Source organism: Lycium barbarum, chromosome 11, assembly GCF_019175385.1.
Source record: "Lycium barbarum isolate Lr01 chromosome 11, ASM1917538v2, whole genome shotgun sequence".
NCBI lineage: Eukaryota > Viridiplantae > Streptophyta > Magnoliopsida > Solanales > Solanaceae > Lycium > Lycium barbarum.
The window spans coordinates 105,268,998-105,295,372 of NC_083347.1; the positions used below are offsets into that span (position 1 = coordinate 105,268,998).

Sequence of the window (26,375 nt, forward strand, 5' to 3'; positions counted from 1 at the left end):
AAAAAACTGATACAGGCAACTCATTAGATACCAAACCCTATGATTGTAGTGTATACAAAAGCATTCAATCAAAGCTGCTTTTGTCGGCATTTTTTTAGAACCACCAAAATATCTCTCCAAAATCCTGTTTTTTCCTTTGTGGTTAACTTTAAAAGCATCTTCATCACCAACACACTTCAAACTAGTTATTAGTGCAAATTCTGTAATAGAAAACTGCAATTCATTACCATTTATATCAATCAAAAAAGCACCGGGAGTACTTCCCATAAGCTCTCTCACCATGCATCACCTCAACATTTGTGCTTGAACATCACAGTGTTGCATCTGGATGAATACACTGAAGGAAGTTTCCCCAAATAATTTGTACTGCTTATCGGTTAGTTTGTCCTTGAGATCTTTTAATACTTCGACATTGGTGTAACAACTCATGTGCACCGAATGAGTAGGAGGATCTTTCAGAAAAAATTTACTCTGCATTATTCAGTTCAACAAGAGTCAAATACTCAGTATGAAGCAATGAAAAAGTCAAATACACTACAGTCAACAAAACATAAATTTATTCTAATTGTATCCCAAAAAAAAATGTATCTATTCAACAGTAGCTATATATACATTGGATTTATGTATACATTCTACATTGTATTCACCAGTAAAAACGTATACAAAATAAATACAATATATATATACATTATATTCAATATGAAAAAGGACAATGACAAATTGTATTCAATTCTATAATGTATTCACAAGTAGACACATATACAGAGTTAATACAGTATATATACACATTATAAATTATATTCAACACTAAAAATGTGCAATGACAGAGTGTATCAAAATAAAAGACTAATTACAAATAAACATTGTATTCAGAAATATGAAATAAATATAGTACCTACACTGCTTTTGAAGGAACATCTTCAACAACATTTTTCCCCTTGCTAACTGAAGAACCATCGATGACTTTTCTCCGCTTTTCAGTACTTGGTACGGAGGCTTCGGAAATTGATGGCTCAACGACATCTTTTCGTTTGGTAGATTTTGATTCTTCCTCTCCCATTGTTTCCACACTTACCGGGTCATGGCACCTCTCAATACTACACTCGGCATCCATTCTAGCAACAGAGCCTGCAATTTCTTCTTCATTTTGAGTGATACACAAATCAAAAGATGGACCATCATCATAATGGTGCACATAATTGGGTATACCTCTAGTAACTCTGCATGGAGTGCTTTTGTCCGCCATTACACCCAATATCGAAGCAAGTGCAGTAAAAATCCTAACAATGGCGAAAACCTAACAATGGCATAAAATCACAAAAATGGAAGAAGATATTTAACAAAATAAACACAAATTTTTATAAAACATCTAAACAACTTACCTAAAAGTGTGCGGCTACAATTTAGGTAACCAAAATCGGTGGAGGATCGTGTATAGTTAAAATGGAGAAAAAATCGGAAGAGATTGAGAGAAAATGGTTTGATTAGAGGAAAAATGTGAATACAGGCCTTATGTTGCGGTTGCTTTTTAATTTTAACCGTGTTTGAATGTTTTAGTTATGTAGTGTAATTGATATACACTTTTTAGCTCTGGGATGTAATTAAAGTATAGCTACTAGATATAAATAAGGCCTAATGTTATCTACACCATGTAGATTTTCCAACATTTTTTTGTGCGCTTCAAAGGCACTGGTCTTTAATTTTTGTCCCTCAAATTGGTGGTATTTAATTTTTGACTTTTGAGTTCGAACCTCAGCTCAGTAAAAAAAAAAAAACACATGGCAAAGGTTTGGATTCGCAAGACAGAGTTTTGCATGAGGTAAAATTTTGCATTCAAAACTCTGCCTGAAGCCTAACTTTGCTACGATTGCAATTTTTTTTTTTAATGAGCCGGGATTCGAACCCCAAACCTCATGGTATTAGGTGAAGAGAAAAATTAAAGACCACCAATTTGAGGGGTAAAAATTAAAAACTAGTGCCTTGAAGGCTAATCGTGCAAATGACCCTAAATCAACTTTTTGCGCGGATTGTCCTTCATTTGGGGTGGTCTTTAATTTTTGCCCTTCAAATTAGTGATCTTTAATTTTGTCCTTCGCCTAATACCCCAATGTTTTGTGTTCGAACTAGGGCTGAGAATAAATACCGAAAACCGAAAAATCGGACCGAACCAAATTAATTCAGTTTTTTCGGTGTTCGGTTTTTCGGGTTTTCGGTTTCGATTTTCAGAAATTTCGGTGTTCGGGGTTTAGAGTTCGATTTTTTGGGTTTTCGGTTTAAACCGAAATTTTATATATTAGCCAAAAAATATTAAATGGCTACTAGTTTATGTAATTTTTGGCTACTGGTTTGGTGCTACCTGTTAGTTTTGGCTACTGGTTTGGTGCTACCAAACATAAAAATGGCTACTGGTTTACCATTGAATTTTTGTTTATGATTCAATGTTCATAGGAAAGGGCAAAACATACAATTGGTTTTTTTGCATGTTCATCCACTGGACTAAGCTAAGACCGGGCAGACCATGAGGATCCGTCATGCATATAAAAAAAATCGAAACCGAAAGAACTGAACCGAACTAGTTTGGTTCGGTGTTCGGTGTCCACCTTCAAAACACCGAAACTGAAATAGCCGAACCGAAGTTTGAAAAAACCGAACCGAAGCACCGAACGCCCACCCCTAGTTCGAACCCCAGCTCAGTAAAAAAAAAAGAATTTTCGCAAGACAGATATTTAGATTTGCAAGGCATTAAGGCAGAATTTTGAAGGCAAAACTCTGTCTTGCGAATCCAAAATCTACCTTGCGAATTTTTTTAAATTTTTTTGACTGAGCGGGAGTTCGAACCCGAAACCAAGAGATTTTTAGCGAAGGGTAAAAATTAAAGACCACCACTTTGAGGGACAAAAATTAAAGATAACCCACAACGAAAGGCAATCCTGCAAGTTGCCCGAAGGAAATCATTATGGGTGTGTTCGGTATGGAGGAAAACATTTTTAAAAAAATGTTTTCCAATTTTCCCATGTTCGTTTGGTCAAAAATTTTGAAAAATATTTTCTTTAGGAAAATAAGTTCCTCAAAAATGGAGAAAATGACTTCCTTAATAAAGGTAGGGAAAACAAGTCTATAAGTGCATTCCACCAACCACCCAACCCACCCCCAACCACTCCCGCCACCTCACTCCTTCCCCCACCCCACCCCTACGCCTACCCCACCCACCCACCCCTGCCCCACCCCCTGACAAAAAAAATTAATTTTGTTTTGAAAAAAAATTTTGAATTTCTTTTTGGTTTTTTGCACCATCCCACATCACCCCCACCCGCAATCAAACCCCACCCCTGCCCCACCCCCAACCCCCTCCCAAAGAAATTTTTTTTTTTTTGAAAAAAAAGTTTTGAAGTTTTTTTTTGTCTTTTACACCACCCCACCCCCCACCCAAAAAAAATTAATTTTATTTTGAAAAAAAATAATTTGGGAGTGGGGGGGGGGGGAGGGGTTAGGGGTTGGGGGTGGGGTGGCCCCCCCACCCCCAAATTAATTTTGTTTTGAAAAAAAAGTTTTGAATTTTTTTTTTTTGCACCACCCACCCCCACCCATCGCACCCCTGCCCCCAACCCACCCCATCCATACTGCCCCCACCCCCTCCCAAAAAAAATTAATTTTGTTTTGAAAAAAAACGTTTTGAATTTTTTTTTTGTTTTTTGCACCACCCTACCACCACACCCCCCTCCCCCAAAAATAATTTTGTTTTGAAAGAAAAAGTTTGATTTTTTTTTTTGGTTTTTTGCACCACCCCACCCTCCTCCCAAAAAAAATTATTTTTGTTTTGAAAAAAAAGTTTTGATTTTTTTTTTTGGTTTTTTGCACCACCCCATCCCCCCCCCCCCCCCCCCAAAAAAAAAATTAATTTTGTTTTGAAAAAAAAGTTTTGATTTTTTTTTTTTTTTGGTTTTTTGCCCCACCCCAACCCCTCTTTCCTGACACCCCACCACCCCTTCCAAAAAAAAATTGAGGATGGGGGGTGGGTGGTTGTGGGGGTTGGTGTGGTATGGGTCCACACCGGGGGGGGGGGGGAGGGGTGTGTGGTGGTTTAGAAAGTCCAGAAAAAAATTAAATACTTAAAAAAAAAAAATTGGGGGTGGGGAAGGGCGTGGGGGTGGAGTGGGGTTGGGGGTGGGGGGGGGTTGAGGTGGAGTTGTGAGGCTTAGGTGAGTATTTTCCTGAAAATATTTTCTACCAACCAAACGAACATGAGAAAATAAGTAAGAAATTCACTTATTTTTTGCTACCCAAACGAACATGAGAAAATAAGTAGAAATTCACTTATTTTACAAGAACACATTTTTCCAGGAAAATATTTTCCTTTCATACCGAACACACCCTACATCTCCGCACTTTTCCTCGTCTTTGGCAGCAATCCATCCAGTTTAGTCAAAAAAGTTTCGTGCATAAGTTCATAAAATTAGAAAAGCTCAACTTCTAAAAGTTGCAGCTCTCAATGTACGATATGATTTTTTCTCCCTTTTTGAAATATTGTGGTGATAGTTCTATGTGCAAATTAGTTACAACACAATCAATTGTTTTAAGTATAATTATATGAAATAATGGGAAGCTAATATCATATTTCACTAAAATCAACAATCTTGTTGTAAGGTGTTTCACATCAAACTATAAAAACAAAAACAAAAAAAAATCCAATTTTTATTTATTTACTTTGGTTTATAAATATAAAAAATCAATACAATTGATTTGACTTAAAAAAAAAAAAATTGAAACCAACCCAAGGACTTATGTACGCCCTAGTCCTCATGGTAAGTCTAGCTATAACAATATGATTTATTGAATATTAGTAACTTGAGTTTCTTCGATTTCAAAGAAAAAGAAACAACACACACACACACACACACACACACATATATATATATATATATATATATATATATATATATATATATATATATATATATATATATATATATATATATATATATATATATATATATATATATAAATTTAAACGGCATATGGTGTGTCTATCTAAACATGTCCCAAGTTTCTCATTCTATGCAGAATTAATGACGGTAATTCAAGATGATAGTATATATTAGAGAGTTAAGTTTTATATACTATCGGTGTGAATAATGTTTTTCACTTTATCTAAATATTTTTTTGATAGGTAAGCTTCCTTAAATTGTGAGATTTCAAAATTCAAAAATAAAATATAGTATTATTTATTGTGACAAATAAAAATAATCTGATTGTGCAAAAATTATTTTCACAAATAATGTATATTACTTAAACTGCTTACCTTTCGTCCTCTGCATATTGCCATGAATCTAAAGGCTTTGTGGTTGTCATTTGTCAGTATCATCTACTTCTCGATTATTCCCATAGTAACATGCTGAAATAAATATTAAGCTTAAACAACATATCGACATGTGTGGTGTTCTAGTTGAGAAAACTTAAGTTCCCGATGAACGATAATTTAGTTTTCACCGTAACAGTAACAATTACTCATGTTGGATAAGGTTCAAGTTTCAACCGTTTAAATATTGAGAATTAGTATAATGTTGTTTGTTGTAACAAATTGTCTGCTTTATCTATCAAAGAACTAAAGGTCCGATCCTTCCCGAACACTGTGCATAACAGGAACTTAGTGCATCGAGCTGACCTTTGTATCTATCGAAGAATTTGGTGACATGACACTGTACATGACACAGTCAATGTAGATGTTAATTCAAAATAAACAACTAAATTTAAGGGACTTAACAAAATCACTCCTGTAGACTGAATCACTTACATACAACCGTCTCGTATACCAGAAATTATGATATTAATATATCCATAATACAACAATAACATACCCAATATATTTCCCACAAAGCGGGTTCTAGAATTAATATATCGATAATGTGGAGGCAAATATGACTATAGCTAGCAGTTAACACGCCATTTCAAGATTTTGTTTATTGAAACTATGTTGTACTAATAAATATCCAGCCACCAGTTAATAATCGTTTATTATGATTCAACCATGAGGGTTCAATTCATCATGTACAATTTTAAACATTGAAGGCATTAACTTTTTCCCCAATGCTTCAAGCGAATACCAATGATTCAATAAGCTCTCACAGGGTGTGCTAAGATGAATGAGATCTCTCCATCTTTTATTACAGATTTCAGTTTCGAGCAATAACAACAACAAAATACCAAATGCGGTCCCACAAGTAGGGGTTAGGGAAGGTGGGGTGTACGCAGAGGCGGACCCACATGGAAGGGTGGGAGTGCACGTGTACTCGTTAGGTTCGGAAAAAAATTATGTATATATATGTGTATATATCTTGAGGAATTAGTATATATTTAATTGTGCACTCTAACAAACGAAAGTTTCTTTGGGCACGTTGGTTGCAACTGCTGCTTCCCTTACATGTCACCCCGGATCGAACTCGAATGTCACTTTTAATTATTTTTTTGAGCCTACAAAACAATAAGCTTTAAATGAGCTATCTCAAATTCGAACTTGTACTGTCAACACATGTTGCACAGCCTTAGCCACTGAGCTATCTCTTTCATTTGCTTCACTGTATTAAATTTTATTTATTAGACATATTTGACCTATATACACTGCTATGCTATTAGTGACCGGTCCGACACGGTATTATCCCTCGGTCGTCATTAAATTTTTTGTTGGCGTTTATGTTAAGATAATGGTGCCCTCGCCGTCTTAAAATCCTAGGTCCGCCTCTGAGTGTACACAGTGTCACGCCCCAAACCTGTGGAGGCGTGCCGGCACCCGATGCCTTACTTATAACTCTGAGAGTACCAACTGTAACTGATAAGTCCTGGATATACGCACAAGAAATCTGGGCTGACAAGGACAAACTGTAGATCAAACAATACCATATTGGGTCGGCAAGGCTATGCTCTGAAGAATCTGTAAGAAACAACTGTCTCCCTCCGATAAAAGAACATCCCAAAAGATACACACACACACACACACACACACACACACACACACATATATATCATACACGTATACCTATGCGAACTGATCAGTTACCATGCATATCTACAAACTACAATCCAAAATAGCATGTACAAGGGCCGATACTGTCACAGCCCAACCGGAGGACTATGACGGACACCCAGAAGCTGACCTCCTAGATACCGCTAAACGTACATGACATATCTGCTCATGCTCATTCTGGGCCACCTGAGGGCACTCACAACATGATCTGTTGACTGATAGATGTCATAAACTTGAGGGTCACAACCCTCAAAAGATATATATATATATATATACATTCATCACTAAACTGAACTGAGGTACAAGCCGACAAGGCTACCCGATAAAACTATGTAACCAAACATGTGCTGAGCGGACCACACTTTCTGACTGAATATAAGCGTCTATGAGCCTCTACTGACATACTGGACATGCTGCGGACAGGACAGGGCCTCCGCCCTACCCATAACATCAGGACTCATACCCGATCTAGACGGCAACTCCGACAAGAGAGGAGTGCTCCACTATCAAGCTGAAGAAGCAGCCTAAGGATGCGATCTATCTTCCTGGCTATCTAAACCTGCAGGCATGAACGCAGCCCCCTACACAATAGGGGAGTCAGTACGGATAATGTACTGAGTATGTAAGGCAAAAGAGTAACATACACATATGAGTCATAAAGAAAATCTGAGAATCATAAACTAAACTGACTGACTGAATACATCTGTATGAATGCATCTGTATGTCTGACTATCTGAACATGTCTGTATGAATGCATATGTATGTCTTACTATCTGAACATATCTATATATCTCTGCTTACTAAAAATGCCTCTGAGGGCGTATGATATGCGATGCATAGGTCATAGTGCCGAGGAACGTTCGACTCGATCCCTATCCATATAGGCCCCTTCGGGCATAATAACATAATGGCCCATTCGTGCATAATATCATAATGGCCCCTTCGGGCATCATAATCTTCATCACTGTGCACCAGCTGATCAGGTGGTAATGCGTATATAACTCCTAGCCCATTTCCCCATACCCCACATATATATATATACATAATATACGCGTATATAACGCCTTCTGGTCACGGGTCAATATGCATATATTTAAATGAATGCAATGCATGAATGTGAACTAACACAATCATGATATAAAACTCAGGACCCATGAACAGAAAGAACAATTATAACAAGGGGTATAGGATCATCAAGAACTGAGATACTCCTAGTACTTCTAAGAGTAGAGTAATATGGAGACTCGATTACTCGTTGTTCGCTCATGTCATAGGATCATGCCAAAATGAAGGAAAGGGAAAGCCTTAACATACCTTTCGGTAGCCTTAGCCACTTAACGTTTATCCTTCCAAGCTCGTAAATCTACACGTAAATCATCCATATTATCATTAGGCTCAATATCATACACTTGTCTCAAGCATCCAAATGAAATCTTCTTAGAATCTTCCGAAATTCGGGCAGCATCTCTTCTGTTTATATGCCTAGCCCAAAATTATAATCCAGCAACCAACAAAAATAATAACAATACCAACATCAACCACAATATTATCAACACCAATAGGTTCCATAAAACATCCCACACGATATTTTTCAAATTTCTCAACTAACCATAACCATATCCACAATACCATAATCAAGGAATTATATTTAATTTAATCTCAGGTTAGTCCAAAACCTCCTTTCAAATTCACCTCATGGCCATCAAATTCAATTCAACACTTTATGATTTTTCTCCTATGATTCTTCCCTCTCTAAGAATTGCTAAACCTTTACATCATCTCAATCATGTAAATAATAGGAAGAACATACCTTATAGTAGAAGAACTTCACTTTATTCACCCTTTTTCAAGACCAAGTTCATTACCACCTTGAAGAAAAATAAGAACAATTACCTTCCATGGATTTGGTAGAAAGAGTTTTGGAGAAGTGTAGAGAGAATTTAGGGAGAGAAGGTGGTAGAAAATGAGAGAGAAAAATCAGATTTTCTTTTTTAAACTTTCTGAGTTTTACTGTTCACACCGACTACTGTAGCAGTTACTGTAGCATGTCGGTTACTGTAGCACGTGTTTCTGCTCTGTTAACCTGACTTGTAACGTCCATAATTTTCTACTCCGATGTCGTATCGACTAGCGGTTTGTTGCGTTGGAAACTAGACTCGACGAACTTCACTTTAGGCTTTTGAAACACCTTAAAACTCCCAATATACAAGGGGATATACCCCTCCAAAGCTGATCCAAAATTCTGTCAACTTTTTTCCAAATTTTCAACAAACTTATTTTCTTCGATTTGCTTGATCCCGAAACCTTGAGACGCTTTCTTAACACTTGGTAAGAGTATTCATTAACCTTATAAGGGTTCCATGACCTCTTCGAGCTTGCGTTAGTTTACTCACTACGCACATGACGCATAATTTTTTTTTTCGAGGTGTAACAGATACAGTGTAAATACATGACAAGTCTACAAGCCCTTAGATAGAAGATAACTGTACTGTGGTCGAGACAGGGCCCCGACTTATCCATCATATCTATGTATACAAAAAAGACTTGAAGTGGAGCTTACCAATCTAGCTAATACTCAGCCTCGTCTACTGTGGAGGCCTATCTACCTGTCTGTCTAGACCTGCAGGCATGCATGAAATGCAATGGCCCCGGAAAAAGGGACGTTAGTACAAAAAAATGTACCGAGTATGTATGGCAATTGAAACAATGTACGGAGTATTTAAGGCAATTGAAACAATGTACCAAGTATGTAAGACGATTTAATGTAACTGAGGAATCAATGATTACCTGGAAGCATAACTACCCATCTTTGTCTCATATCATATATGCAATACTTAAAATAATCCGGCCTCATGTGGGGTTCGGTGTGTAAGCGCATAGCCCCGAAGGCAACGTGAATGGCCCGAAGGCAGTGCATAGCCCCGAAGGAAAATGTATCTTTATATAGCCCGGAAGGCAATGCGCATATCTGTATCGCCCCGAAGGCAAATGCATAGCCCAAAAGGCAAATGTATCTAATGATGAATGCACTGCCGAAGGCAAACGTATATGATAATGAATGCATAGCCGAAGGCAAACATATATGATGATGTTGTAGCTGATCTGCATGATATACTCTCTATTTCTCAACTAGATATGGCATACTTTCTAACTGACTCTAGACGCTCGACAAGGAATAACTACAATACAAATAAAATAGAACCACATAGAAATAGGAGCTCTACGAACCACTCTTCTCGTATACGTTATGATTGACTCTTGTTTGTTATGGACTCATGCTAACCAAAGAAAGAGAATAGCTTTTACATACCTTTTGCTCTTGGATCATATAGGAACTTTTAGAGAAGGTTTGGGATCTGGAAATATGGAAAATGAAGTTGAAATGGTGAACCACCATTTTATACAATTTAAAACAAATCCCACTGCCTCAGATATATGGTGGAATATACGGACCGCACTTCACACTTATTCGACGAACTTCGACGATACGTATTCTCTTCGACTCGTTTAACCTCTAAACCTTCTAACATTTACTAAACAAGGTTATAAACCTTTGTCGCCTTAGGAATTAACATGGATAACCACTTATAACCTCGAAGATAATCTCACTCTTCGAGTTTACGCCGATTAACTTACGACGAAACTGAACGCACTAAAGTACGAGATGTAACACGCAGACCTTACCCCTACCTTTGTGTGTGCGGGGGGGGGGGGGTAGATAGGTTGTGTCTGATAGACCCTCGGCTCAAGAAAAACATTTTCCAGCAGAGTTTCAAAAAAAGAAATGCAAGAGTAATTTTCACTGCCAACCTCTCGCACCTCCTCAATGCGGCACCTGTGCTCCTCCTCTTCACATGCCCGAACCATCTCAACCTTGCTTCTCTCACATCGTTTCCACCACGGAGGCCTCTCCCACTTTGCCCCTGTATATCTTTGTTCCTAATTTTGTCTCTCCTAATATGCTTACGCATCCATCTATATGCATTCTTTTTTCTTCTACCTTCATCTTTTGAACGTGAGAGTTCTTGTCTAACCATCACTCAACCCGTATAACATAATTGATCTAATAACCACCCTATTAAGAATAAAGAAATTCCAAATAGAGAATACTTCCCTTTTAATGGACCCTACATACACGAACTAAATTAATCAGGCCAGTAAATACCGACTATCAAATTATTATTGAAAACCCAATCCGTTGAACATTAAAAAGGACTGACGGCCCTGAAACCTATAAATCTAAGCTACTTCCCTAGGACGATATTTATTTAGAAATGATTGCAGAAAATTATTCCTAAGCCTTCCACTTGAAGTATGGAGACAGGCTAATGCCCTCAATTAGAATTTAATTTAGCCAAACTCTCAAAAATTCACAACCCCAAATTGTTACAACTAATTACAAAACAAGTGGTCAAGAAATAGTATTTGCCGGTTTGGCAGTTAGTTCTTAGAAAATCAGTTATTCCTTGGGTTTTTGTCCATACGTAAACAGACCCAATTGAGAAAAGTCATTTAAATAATCTCCTTACAGCATCTACAATTGGCCCAAGATAATCAAATAAAATATCTAACTCTTCCAATTTTTTCATCTTTATAAGCCAAGCAAATTCACACTTCCCTTACTCCTCGAGCCTCTTTACATTCTATACTAGTCTCCTACACAAGCCCTTTTTGTTAGTACAATTTTTTCCCTGGCTCTTTCAACTATGGCTATAGTCATAGTAACCACTCTTCTCATATTATTTGTGTCGTTATCCAATGCAATTGACATGTCCATCACGACCTACAACAATAATAATTTCGAGAAATTGACACGGATGAGTAATGTGGAGGTTAAAGGTATATACCAAATATGGCTGGCGGAGCATGGGAAAACATATAATGGGCTAGGAGAAAAGGGAAAAAGATTCGAGATTTTTAAAGATAATTTGAGGTTCATCGAGGAACATAACAACTCCGAGAACCGGACTTATGAGCTAGGATTGAACCGGTTTGCTGATCTCACAAATGAGGAATACAGGACAATGTTTTTGGGCATGAGGAGTGATGCTAGGCGACGCGTTGTCAAGTCCAAGAATGCTAGTCATCGTTATGTTTTTCTTGCTAGCGATCATCTGCCGAAATCAGTTGATTGGAGGAAGAAAAACGCAGTTGCTCCTATTAAGGACCAAGGAAGTTGTGGTAACTCTTCTTCTCATTTTCTTTGAATGAGTATTGCTACGTACTTTTATTTTTCCAGTCAATATTCTTACTTGCAATAAGTGTAGGATGTAACCTTTTGGTACGTCCCTTGCATCCGATACATATATATATATGTAAATAACACTATTGAAAAGAATAGAAATAAGGGATAAATTATTAAAAGATTCTATTAGCTACGAGCTATATATTTAGCAACGGATTCAAGTTTTCATATAGTGTAAATTTACAGGTAATTAGTGCAGTAACATAGACAGTGGAATAACAACTAGTAAGTGATAGATAAGCATTCAGTTAAATTAGCTTGCTTCCCCAATAATATTATTAGTTGTTGCTCTAAATAACATTCATTACTAAAAGTTAGAGCCACGGACGATAGATCGTTGTTGAAGACATAATTAAGTAAATAAAAATGTGTACTCTCTAATAATAGCTTAAGCTTTCAGATGAGATGATCTAACACTTTAACATGATACCAAAACAAACGAGAGTCGTGAGTTCAAGTCTCACCATCATCCATTACCAAAAAAAAAAAAAAAGAATTCCACATACTTGCTTATAGAAAAGAATCATGCACACACATGTAAGAGAGCATATTAGAAACATAAGTAAGTTAATAAAAGTATGTTGTATATATCTAACAACTTAGCATCTAATATAAAGACTTATGATTTCGTACATAGACCTCTGAGAGAAATGGCTTGATTTTGGTTGAAGTTTGTTCGGGTATTAAATAATTTAGGGACTTTTACACTGCATAGCTACCCACGAAAATAATAGTCGGCAAATTTTTTTTTTTTTTACTATATTAATGTATATACATGTAATTAATATACATATTTTAGTATATAACTAGTGTATTTTTTGTATATATGAATAGCGGTTGTAATTATTTTTAGCGAGCGGCCAAATATGTAATTTGCCATTAATTTACAGGGAGCTGCTGGGCCTTCTCAACCGTGGCTGCAGTAGAAGGCATAAACAAGATAGCAACAGGAGAAATGATCACTCTATCGGAGCAAGAATTAGTAGATTGTGACAAAATGTATAATGATGGTTGCAATGGTGGCCTAATGGATTATGCCTTTGAATTTATCATTTCCAATGGTGGTATTGACACTGAAACTCACTATCCCTACAAGGGCATCGACTACAATTGTGATCTTCTTCGGGTAGGTTAATTAATTCCTTAAAGCTTCTATTTTAAGTAAACAATATATACGCATGCTTATTCAAACGCTAAAAACAAGTCTTCTCTTGTTTTAGTGAATTTAAGTATATACGTCGAAAGTGTAAATACTTTTTATTATCACCGAAGGCGGACCTATATGTATGTAACCTCTACTTGTGAAATTACACTAGTTATGTTATTTTTGTTGTTATTGCGGATTTACGTGCAGTGTATGGTAGGGGGATCACCGGACCCCAGTGAACTCGAAAACAAATCTTGTATGTATATGTATAGGGGTGTACATGGACCGGGTTGGTACGGATTTTTTAAACACCAAACCAAACCAATTGCGTCGGGTTTTTAAATTTATATACCCAACCAAACCAATAAAATTTGGTTTTTCAACCTCGGGTTTTCTCGGGTTTTTCGGATTTTTTTCGGTCTTGATACAAAACATATAACTTTTACTTCAAATATTTCTTTAGTCCTAGTAAGATACAACTATATAATTAAGGTGTTTCTTAAGAAAATAACACAAAATGTGAGAAGAGTGATGACATTGTATTAAAATATTTACCAAAAGCTAATAAAATCGGTTAAAATAAATATTGCTATTTAACAAGCCATAAAGAAAATGACCATAATCTAAAAATATTAAGTCATGCTAAAATAAGTACGGCTAGTAAGTATTAATTACATGACAAAGAAAAATAACTTAAGTTATGTATTTTCACTTTCTAAATCAATTATGCAAAACTAAAGAATAGATATACAACATTATTGTCATTCCTAGTGATAAATTGAATTTCTTTTATTAGCATTAGTGTTGAGTTGGTTTTCGTTTGGACTTTATTTGAGTTACTAACATCCGTAGGATATAAAACTTATTGACGTTCAAAATTCTAAGTTCAAACTTGAATAATATGATAATAGATGAAAAACTACGAAAAATTTAAGAAATATTTATAAATTACATTACAAATAAATATATTTATGTATAAAATATTTTAAAAATTGAATACATGTAATGTCGGGTTGGTTTGGTTCGGTTTAACTTTTTTTAGTTAAAACCAAACCAAACCAATTATGGTCGGGTTTTTTTTTTTCAACACCAAACCAAGTCCAACCAAACCACTAGTCCGGTTTTTTTCTTGGTTTGACTTGATTTATCGGTTTACTTTGTACACCCCATATATGTATATATACCTTGAAAAACGAATATATATTTGATTAGGCACTTAAATTCATAAAGGCTAGTTGGAGGTACTAGTCAAGTTTACCGCTTAAGTGTTGTTTGTGTTAGATGTGACTGACCCGAGTTTTACTTTACCAAGGTGCTTCCCTCACCTTCAAATCTTCGGTCTGTCTCTCATTATCACCGTAATTTAATCTATGATAACAGGTTAGCACCTCCAATGAAATGATAGAAATTTAAATATAACTACCTTATAAACTATCTGATTGTGTAAATATTAAGATTATATTAACTTAAACTCTTTATTAATTTGAAATGTCGCAGAAGATTGCAAAGGTTGTGAGTATAGATGGTTACGAAGACGTGCCAACAAATGAAAAAGCACTTCAAAAGGCTGTGGCACACCAACCTGTTAGCGTAGCGATTGAAGCCTCTAGCAGGGCTTTTCAGCATTACTCCTCGGTAATTCATAACCTTAATTATAATGTGAAATCTTCTTACTGTTATAGTGAATAAGTTTCATCGATCATACCTGAAATTGATTCCATTTTTCTAGTACCCACAGGAACATTAAAAAAAAAAAAAAAAAAAAAAGTACAAAACGAACCATGAAAACAATTTTTAAAAATGTACATTTATGATAAGTTCACCAACGCCGCCACAAATAGTATATAAATGGACACTGCATTCACTGACTTAAAATCTTCAATACGTTTATATATGTCGTCAGGGCATATTTACTGGGAAATGCGGAACGCAATTGGACCACGGTGTGGCAGTGGTTGGCTATGGCAGGGAAAACGGAGTGGACTATTGGATCGTGAGGAACTCATGGGGCACCAATTGGGGCGAAGATGGCTACATCAGAATTGAGCGGAATATAAAAGATATTAATTCTGGTAAATGTGGAATTGCTATGGAGGCTTCTTATCCAGTTAAGAATGCCAGAAACAAAGTTAATGTTGGAGAAGTGAAAATTTTAAGCAGTGTCTGAAGAAACAGCTGCCACAAAGTGGATGGCTTGGGTTACAACTATTTTGTGATTTTTAAGTTTATTAATATTAACTACTGTACGTAATTCCTTATCTTATGGCGTTGTTACTCCATGAGCATTATTTGGGAACTTTTCTTGTAACGCATTTGTATTAACATTGTATGTTTATTTAATGACGACAGTGTTCATTTTATGTGTTGACAAAGTAAAAAAGAGAAGTCAGTGATATTATATTTACTTGATTAAAGTACTTACCAACCATGCTTTTGCATGGCTTGCTTTTCTTTATCCTACTATTCTAGATTTTGAACGAACATTTTATTTATCAAGTTTGAACTCAGTGGAAGATATTTTGTTCTGATATATTCTTTCCGTTTCATTTTGTATAGCACTAACATCAAGCTTTCCATTTACTGCTATTGATATACTCTTAAGCTTTCTAATTAATGGACCTATAAATTTTTCTCTTAAGACTAGGTGGGAGTTAGACTACTGTATGGTATAAGGATTTTGCCCTGAAGCAGCGATAAACAAAGTTTGCTTTGCTATACAGTAACTTCCCTAACATAGTTGGACCATTCAATTTCCAGAACTAAAACAGCATCGGATTCTTTCCCTTTTTTTTTTTTAATTCTTTCCCTTTTCTTATGATAATAAACAATTATTGCAAAGGAATCACAAAGTAACAACAAAATGAGTACCCAGCTAAAAAACGAAAAAAAAAAGGCAAAAGGAGAGATCTTGAGGAGTAGTTCTCTTTTTTTTATTTCATTTCTTCACATTACAGAATTTTTCTTTTAGGTGAAAGTTTTTTTTTTTTTTTTTTTTTTTTTTTTTTTTTTTTTTTTTTTTTGAAAAGGGGGAAGAGGACGGTCTGTTTAGGAGATAGACTCATCGAAGTAATATGTGCATTCTGGTCGGGGCTGGGCCAACATTCGAGTTGCGGGTTCACAGAACCCAGTAATTTTGGCTCAAACCCTGCATTTGTATGTAGAAGTTCATTTAACATGTATAAATAATTTATCCAAAACTCAGTGAGTGAAACAAACTGTGATCTAGAACCAATAAGTAACAAATCCTGGCTCCGCCTCTGATTCTCGTAACATATAGAGGTGACTCATACTACATTCTTGAAACAAAATAACAATGAACATGCATAATAGGCTGAGGGAAGAAACATGCCCTTAGCAGGATGCAGCACGATGATCACTGTCCTTGATGACATTTAGTTTTTGAAGAATGACTGTTATTTCAATTGATGGAACAGTATCTATTTGGCATGAAATATGATGGTCTCATACCAGAAGAAACAATATACTTGGTTCAAGACAACACTGTATAATTCAGTTGCCGATGGATCAGAATAGCTTTCATCAGCCAAGAAGCAACATCTAAATGCATCTATGATGGCTACATATCAAATCTTCAAAAGCAATATCAAACACACAAGCGATGAGAAGATAAGTGGCAAATTCAATACATAAATATAACTGTAAATTTACAAGGAAGCGTGCAAGTGGGTGAACGCATCACCATACAAGCTAGTCATTTGGAACATATGGCTTTTGAATCCCCGAGCTTCTGGACCTTGATTGGAATGTGTTACAGCTGAAGAAAGAGGTTGGTCATTCAGAAGCGTACTTATGTGATAAAATAACCTTTGCTTAATCATACCGTTGTATATCCTTTTTTTCATTTGGATCCTGTCAAGTTGGAGAGTCATCTAAGATTCAGAGTCAGGGTCTTGTTTGGATATTGATCGTAGCAAACATCACTTCCTTCATTGAATGGATTCAGGCTTCGTTTAGCTGCTGCCTGCCTGTGTAGTAAGAAAATCGGAGTTTGACGTTGAATAGCCATAGTGAATTCATCACCAGTGGCTAAACAGAGTGTTTTCTGTGTTCTAACTTATGCTCACAATTTTCACAAGCTCTCATTGGAATTACCATTACCATTTGACCACCTGCGGAAAGAGCAAGCCACAAAGCCCCTTCCTCCAAGAAAGCCAAACCTTGCAGAATTAGATGCTGATGATCGACCTACATTACTTGTCGATGGGATATCATTATCAATGGCGGCAACAGTACTTGCAATCGGTGGAAACTCCACGCCTTCTTCTACTACCCCACCATCACTCGCGCTACCATCCCCAACCTCCACATCAACTTCCCCAACATCAAGATTCACGGCTAGAGACCCCCTCCGTGATCTCAACACATCTGCAACTTCACTCGTTACGTGCTTGCACTTCTTAACCTTAATTTTCACCAAATTAGGACATCCCCACGCGAAAGACACGATCCCTTCATCCGTCACTTCACATCCCTTAATACAAAGCTTCTTCAAAGCCATACATTTTGTAGCAATACAAGTTACTTCAGCATCCCCAATACTCTCACTACCACAAAGTGCTAATCTTTCTAATTTTTGGCAATTAGAAGCAATGGCTAATAAACTACTCTTTATAGGGTTCAAACACATAAGGACCAATTCTTTAAGGTTTACACTATTCTCAGCAATTGCAGACAAGCCAATATCGCCTATTCGATTCGTCCTCCATCCATCAATATGAACCTTCCTCAACAATTTACAATTTCTAGCCACATCTACAACTCCGACATCCGTACATTCCGGAACCTTCACCAAATGCAGAATCTCCAACTCCAAAAACTTCGATATCGCCTTAAGTCCAATATCACTCACTTGAACCCTCTCTAATAAAATCTCAACTAAATGATTTTCCATGTTACTTGCAATCGTCTCAAATACCCTATCCCAATCACCTAAACATCGCAACAACTTCAACGTCCTTAGATTCTTTGATCCCGTTATGAAAGGTCCGAAACATTGTCCATTATAAAGCTCTTTTAAACATATAGATTTAAGCGAACAAGAAGCATTAGATCCAATACTAATCGGTTCTTCAACAGACACACTATGAGTATTATTCATACACCGTAACTGTTTAACAGATAGTTCTTCAAGGGAAATGCTGTTGTTAAGCAAAGCATTCATACCTTCAAAAAAAATAAAAAAAATAATAATAAATAGATACTCTCTCCGTCCCAATTTAAGTGTCTGTTTTGGTCGGTCCAAAAAAAAAAACTGCATCTTTCTATATTCAGTAAGTTGATAATTCAAACATACTACGTGATAAGTTTAAAACCACAAATTCAAAGGACATTTTAATACATTACGCACATCTTTAATTTAGGACCATAACATTCAAAATTCTCTTTTGGGATAAAAGTACTTTTAGTCCCTAACTTATTGGTAAATTCTGCTTTTGGACCTGTATGGCTCAGCATATTTAACCTTCAAGTAGATAAAATGTGTGTTTTTGGTCCCTGAACGTAGAAAATATATTATATTTGACTATTTATAGTACTATATTACCGTCAAATATGAAGTAATAGTACAAACTTGACATAACACATGAGTAGACGAAAGGTTAATAATTACGGTAAATTTGTGAATATTCACAAACAAAGAGATCAAAAGTGGACAATTGAATTAATTGAAGGTTTAATGTGCCTACCGCTTAGTCCAATATTATAAGGACTAAAATCATAATTTATCAATACCCGAGGGACCAAAAATGCGATTAACCCTCGGCTTTTTATGTCCAATCAAACTAAAGACACTTAAATTACGACGTAAGGAGTAAATAAATATATAAATTTTTTTAAAAAAAATCATACCTTGAGCTCCAAACATACAAGATCCACAAGAGAATTTCCTCAACTTCTTACAATTCTTAGCCAAACAAGCCATTCCAAAATGAGTAACATCTCGACATCCACGCAACTTCAAGCGCGTGAGATTCACGCACCGGATAGATATAAGGATCAAACCCTCATCGTTTATGCTAACATATTTTCGGTCAGACCGGAGAGCGAGTTTAGTAACGGAATTAAAGCGAGTGAAGATGGAGGGTATTTTGGGGATTATTTCGGATTTTGCATTGAGTGAAAGACGATGACGATTTTGCCCTTCGATTAAAAGCCAACGCCGGCAGACTAAGGAGCATTTCTTACGGTCGATGGAGGGTAAGGAGTGGAATATTAGAGCTAAACATTCGTCAGGAAGGGTATAAGTGTAATTTATGGGATGTAAAATGGGGGAATTGTCTTCATCTGAATGTACAGGGTTAGTTTGGGAATAATTGAACTTGGTGGGTGAGAAATTGTGAGTTGAGGAAGATTGGCCCATAATGGGAAATGAAGGAAACTAATGAACAGCGGCGTGGTTCATCGGAATTTGTTTGAAATGGAGCTTTGAGAGAGAGAAGAAATGGGAAGGTTTAAATGAAGAAGAGGAAGAGCAACGTGGCCAATTATGTTATGTCTTTATAATTTTCATTTACTTAAAATTGAGGAATTTTATATGCATTGTCACGTAAGTTCAAGGAATAAGTGAAATTTTTAACTTCTATAGTCTTACACTTTACTACTCACTCCGTTCAATAATAAGTGTCACTTTGGTCAAGTTTTTTTATCTCATAATAAGTGTCGTCTTAGGAAACCAAGATATTTGTTGACTAGTATTTTTCAATTCTATCCTTAGACAATAAAGTAACTGTTTACCCTTAAAATGGATAACAATTAAATTTGTACGCGGTGCGAAGGATATGCGGTTTGATTTAATACGAATGGCTAATAAGCACTAAACGATAAAGCAAATGCGAGTAAAAATAAGCAAACCACAACAAAACAACAATGGATCTTGGGAAGCGATCAATTCAAAGGCTCGGGTCCTGAGAATCGGGCTCGTGCTACCGTGATTAAGTAATGAACAATGATAGAACACTTAGAAAGATGGATGAACACTTAGAATCAAATTGTATTGCTCAATATGTTTGTGCGTATGAAAAAGAACTGCCTAAGAAAGAGGGGTCTTCCTCTTTATATATTAGAGGAGTCCTAACCCTAGTACAAGTCTAAATAAGGCATAAAATCTCCAATTAATGACAAGCGAAATTGGCGCCGTAATATCCGATTGATGGCGGATATCTCGGCCCCCGTTCATCATTATTAACCGCCTCCTCGTCCTACCCCGATATTCGGTTCCGCCCGAACTCAGTGACCCCGGGTCAGTCGTGGTCGACTTTGCAACGATTCAGCACTTGATCTTGAGCCTGACTGGATTCGTCCGATCCAGCAACGACCATCATAACCTTACATTTCTTGTTAGGAAACTGAGGATACCCTTGTCCTCGATTTTTCCCGTATACAGATAGTCCCCCTATTTTTCGGAGGGAAGTATTAACTTCGGGAAATGGATCTGGATAAAGCCGAGCAGGTCGCACTTAGCCGCCTTGGAAAAGATGTTCCCATCAAATCCTTGCACTCTGCCCGATGTTAGTTCATAATTACTTCAACCGCCTAATCAGTCTTGAGAATCCACCCCTTGTCAGAACCCTTAAATCCTTCAAAAACCCTTTTTGTACTCCCCATTATATAAGCCCATACACTTCCTTCTTGCTATGCACTTTGAACCTAAACCCTAAACCTCATCTTCTCAAAGAAAAAGCCTTTGCATGCAACTGCCAAGTTCTACATTCTTTTCTGAGTTTTGAACCTTTCTTAAACTATTATTTTTCACTGCTTGCCACCATGCTTTAATCTTGGTCATGACTTCTCTACCGTTGCTAACCCAAAGTGCGGACCATTCTTCGTCACCGCCACATTCACCGCCCTTGTCAGCGATGGGAGCGACCAGCCCTGAGGAGGAGTTGGAGTTTTTTGTTGCGGCCGTTCTTCCTGCCGGCTTCAAGTATGCGAATAATTGTAATATATCTTCTCATCTTGACTCTGTGGAGAAATTCGAATCCTTTATCGACGATGCTACCATCCCCGCTGTTCGGAATGATTGTAACCTCAGTGCGGACGTCGATGTCCGCCCTGTTAAAAGTGGGGTAAGGACCAATCATCATGTTATTGGTTATTCGATGATTTATACCTACCCCTTTGCCATCGGGTTTTCTCTTCAAATTCCCCAAGTGATCGAGGACTTCTGTCGTCAATATCGTGTATGTATTGGCCAAATTGCTCCGCAAGTCTGGAGGCTTGTGTATTGCCTTGAAATTTTAGCAAACGTAGCCGGGGTTTCTTTTACCCTCGACCACCTGATCCATATATACGTTCCCCGGGTAATTCGAGGGGGCATAGTTAATTTGCTTCCTCATAGAACTCGAGGCCTCATAGATCCGGAAGATGACTATGACAGAGGATGGCTACATCGGTTCGTAATGATTCGTACAGACTAACTCCACCGTTCCCTATCCACGGACTTTTCGGAGATGTGGAACCCCATGCCGAATCCGATCGAACCTGAGCTTGTAATCACCATCTTTAAATGGGTAGTTGCACTTTTAGGCGCCTCCCGTGACGTGGGCCATTCTTGGAGGAGCATGGCACCCAAAGGGTGGAAAGGCAAGAACCATGGTAATTCTCAATGTGCTTGTGGAGCTCTTTAATTTTTCATTTTATACTCTAACCTCGACTCTTCGATTTTCAGGGCTCCCGACGAAAAAGCCTTCAAAAGGGAAAAACATCGTCGAAGGGGATGTCGAGGATATTGTTGGACGAAGAAAGACTCCGGCTGCGTTGGCGAGAGCATCCGGTCAGAGATTCCCTACAAGCACCTCGGTCATTCCCTCAGGGATAGGCTCTCGGGTCAGAACGCGCCATCTTCTGGAGGTTCGTGAGAAATTCCTCGCGATGGACCACCCCCGAAGATTATTCTTGACGAGGAGGATCTACCGGAGCGAAACAGCCCTGGTTCGGCAGCTCCCGAGGGTAACCCTGGGGCCATTTAGCTGATGCTTAATGTTGTGGAAATACCCGAGGGTATAGGTCGAAGTTCTCAACATTCGGTTCACTACACTGGTTTGGGATTCCTTTCTGTTGTAGTCTAGGATTATAAGTTAGGCCTTTTTGTTTTGCAGAACTGATGTAGCCGAGAAAATCAGAAATTCGACATATGAAGAAAATTAGTAGAACTTGTGGGCTGGCCTTTTACCAGCTTTTATCGAATGCATTTGGCTTTTAACCTCCGTTTGAACTTTTATCTTCATTTATGTTTTTGTTACATCGAACTCAAGGATACTTTATCCAGTAAGTTTTAAAATAATGCGAGAAAGTCAAAACATCTCATCAACGGCTCCAACGCGTATCTACCCCAAACGTTTATTATTCCTTCTTGTTGCTCCTAGTCTGTTCGGGCTATGCTCGATCATGATCGATACCTGGCTGAATCAATGTCGATATTGACCCTCGATCATGTTAAAGTCTAAATCACGGGGCCTTCGGTTGGAACCCATCTGATCCTATGTATTGGTCCAAATCGTAACATAACGGGAACTTGATGGTAGACATGTCCTCGATCTCACCCGTGCATGGTGAGTAGCTCGAAATGACGGGAAGTGGAAGTAGCCCCGGTTCCTTCTCCTGTAAGGTTCATATAAGCTGATAAGATCAAACGTCCCATTAGTCACGTCGTTCTGAATCAGCCACGCGTCGTCCCAGTTGGACAAGCCGACGATTATGGAATGGCAACCGTCTAGGCCTCTCCCTATAAAAGTGAGATCTTCCCTTTCATTTTTCACCTGCAGAATTTTCACTCTCTAGAATTACCATCGTGCTTTTGAATATACAAACCTTCATATCTTCAAAAATCTACCCAGATCTTCAAATCTTTATATCAAACCTTCATACCTTGTTATTTTCAGAACAATGACGAAATCTTCAAAAGCCAAGACTGGAGAGTCTTCCTCGGCTCCAAAATCGGAACTGACACTGTCTAACTACATCCCAGCCAATTACGTCACAACTAAGGATTTTAAGGTAGAGAGACCTTCTCAGTAGGGGGATCGGGGTGTTGAAATATCAGATTATATATGCACGATCCCCCCGAATAAACTTGAGCATGTCAAAAAGGACTGCAGTTGGGAAGACAAAGAAGTCGCTATTCCTGATCGTGATGAAGCTATCAAGACCCACGTGGAGAGGTACCTGAGTATTTACATATACCCCTTTACATTTGGCGCACTCGACACGGTGGTCGTAAATTTCTGCAGGAGGTACGAGATCTGTCTCGAACATATCCATCCCTCGTTTTGGAGGATCGTTACACTCTTCCGCTACTTTGCGGATAATGTGGAAGAAACTTTCACGATCAACCACCTTCTCCGGTTGTAAAGTCCCCTAGTATTTCGGGATGGTATGATTAAAGCTCGTATGACGAGCAAAGAAAGCTCCCTTTTCTAGCCTCGACGAGGACAGGGACCGAGGCTGGCAGGGAAGATTCGTCCGAGTGAAGACCACGGATCTGATCCTTGCTAATAAGATGTCGTTCCCCGAGAAATGGAACCCGAATCGTAAGTGAATTTTTCTTTCCAAAAAACTAAGTGACTCCTCTGATGTTTTATTTGTGATTTTAATCTTCGTTCACATGTTCACAACCCTTCCCCGAACCCTCAATGCGGCTGCCGACTTAGAGGAATGGATCGGTAAAATTTGCAGTCAGCTTACTTACACCGAGCGTAATTGGTGTTCACTTTCCAAGGGCAGATGGGAGGCCAAGAATCATGGTGAGTGTCTGACTGAGATGTTGTTTTACCTCTTCGTATATTATGCCATACTTCATCTAACATTTGTTCTTTCTCCCTTGCAGGCCTCTCAAAGGCCACCAAGATCTGAGGGCAGGGTGAAGAAGAGGCTTCAGAAGATAAGGCCGATGCTTCCTCTCTCTCCTAGCCCGATGTTATGGCCACCGAGGAAGAGAAGAGTGAAAGGAAGAAGAGGCGGTCCTCCGAATCATCTGGTGCTCCCTCCGAGAGCAGAAAGAAGTCGAGGCTTACCTCTAAGGAGATTTCTAAAAAAGATACCGGGGCTTGGGGTCTGGACGCCGAGGCCATTGACCAACTTAAGAATCACTCCGATGATGAGGACCTTGTGCTAGTCAGGCATCGGTCCTTTAAGGAAAACACCAACCAAGAGCTGAAAAGCTCAAAAGAAACCATTCCACCGCTGGTGGGAAGTACAAGCCAAGAGCCGTCGAACTCTAAAAATAATTCCCCGATACCGGTGGGTTTGGAAACCATCGGGTCAGGGGCGGGAGCCCCCAAAGATGCTGCCACCGTGCCATCTTCCATTTGAGGATCGGAGAAGGAGGCAGCCACAGCAGCCAACTCGAGGGCGACTTCTACTGCCTCGGGCTCGAAGGTACCTTATATTCCACCTCTATACGGTATAGGTTCTGTCCTTCCCTTACAAGTTGTGGCTTCGGCTAAGACCATTATTTGCATACAGGACCCGTCACCTCGATTAACGGCCGCCCGATCCGAGAGCCTGAAAGTTAAAGGCAAAATGATCGAGGTACCTGTAGTGTTGAAAGATGCTGCCGATAATTTGCCCAATAAAGATGCAATCACGGACGAGGTCCACTCAGGGTTCGGCCATTTGCGCATCCTTGTAGCCGATCGATTCGGGGTTAACTCTGGTCCTCGATTGGAGAAAAATTTCCCGACCTTGAGTGTAGACCCAAATCGAAAATGCTGGTCTCGTTCATGGTTCCGGCTGACATGAACATGTTGTCCGGTCAGTCGGGGTGGCCAACTATTTGTATCCTTTAGTGGCCGCAGAGGATCAGAGAAAGATGAATGAAGTCGATGGCTCCTGCCTCTTTAACGAGACTCAGCAGGCCTTAAACTGGGTACACCTCCTTCTTCTGTTTTTATACTTAACTTTATTTTCCTTTCTCATTCTAACAATTGCTCCCCTTTTGTTTCAGGCCTCCGTGCTTCACCACGAAAGCTTCCATCGACTGAGGATGGAAGTGGACCATCTTAACGATGAGCTCGAGAAGCAAACACGAGAGACGAAATCCCTCAGGAAGCTCTACGAGCAAAACCAAGAGTTTATCTCGAGCTTACACGACCCCTCCGCTCTTGAGTCCGAACCGGGGCAGGCCCGGATTGAGGCCATCGAGGCCAGACGGGAATGTGACCTCCTGGCAGGGAAGGTAAGGGCATTTGAAGTTCATAATAAGCAGTTGATAGCTGATGTTAACGTTATCTCTTCTCAGGCCCGGGAGTATGTGACCCTGATCGACCAGCTTTGATTTGAGCTCAATGAGATTAAGCCCGAGTTCGAGACCTTCAAGGGAAAAATGGATAGTGTTGTCTCCGAGCGAGATGCTCTCAAGGAAGACTTGGCATAGGCTAAGGATCAGCTCCGTGTGATGACGGAGAAGGCTGATGAGAGGTTGAAGCTAATCACTGAACTCCAATCGAAACTTGCCTCGGCCGAGCTAGAGCGGTACAATCTTGGCCGTGATAACATCGATCTGCGGGCCAAATATAATAAAGCCTTGGGCCAAATCTCGAGTTTTAACGGGATGTTGGCTCAGTATAAAGCCGATGTAACCGCGGCCGAGAGAAAGAGCGACACTCAGGCCGAGTATATGCGGTGTCTATCTCGAAAGGGGACTTTATAGGACATTTATGCCACCGGGGTAGATTTATCGGACCAGATCGAAGAGGCCAAGAGGCTCGAGGCAGAGGCGAAGGCCAAGTATGATCCTGAGGGGTCGGACAGTGACTTCGAATCGGACGAGGGTGATGTTATGATCCTGAGGGGTCGGACAGTGACTTCGAATCGGACGAGGGTGATGTCGAGAGCTCGGATGAAGATCAGGCTTAGGAGCCTTAGATTTCTTTTTGCTTTTTGCAATTTTCTATGTAGTTTTTTATGTTTTTGAAACTCAAGGCCGTTTTCTGAGCCTTTGTAAATAT

General features: G+C 38.6%; 2 protein-coding genes across 2 annotated transcripts; one reads left to right on the plus strand and one right to left on the minus strand.

Annotated features, from left to right (window-relative positions):
- Nucleotides 1-11,724: 11,724 nt before the first annotated feature.
- Nucleotides 11,725-16,804, plus strand: LOC132616540 (cysteine proteinase COT44-like). Its single transcript, XM_060331009.1, has 4 exons — nucleotides 11,725-12,199; nucleotides 13,154-13,389; nucleotides 14,908-15,045; nucleotides 15,314-16,804. Exons 1-4 carry the CDS (start codon nucleotides 11,725-11,727, stop codon nucleotides 15,575-15,577), a joined length of 1,113 nt encoding a protein of 370 aa, XP_060186992.1. The 3' UTR covers nucleotides 15,578-16,804.
- A 228-nt stretch (nucleotides 16,805-17,032) lies between these two features.
- On the minus strand, nucleotides 17,033-19,934 carry LOC132616539 (putative F-box/LRR-repeat protein 8). The gene is made up of 2 exons (XM_060331008.1): nucleotides 19,279-19,934; nucleotides 17,033-18,594 (listed from the first exon to the last, which is right to left on the minus strand). Exons 1-2 carry the CDS (start codon nucleotides 19,787-19,789, stop codon nucleotides 17,501-17,503), a joined length of 1,605 nt encoding a protein of 534 aa, XP_060186991.1. The 5' UTR covers nucleotides 19,790-19,934; the 3' UTR covers nucleotides 17,033-17,500.
- Nucleotides 19,935-26,375: the final 6,441 nt, after the last annotated feature.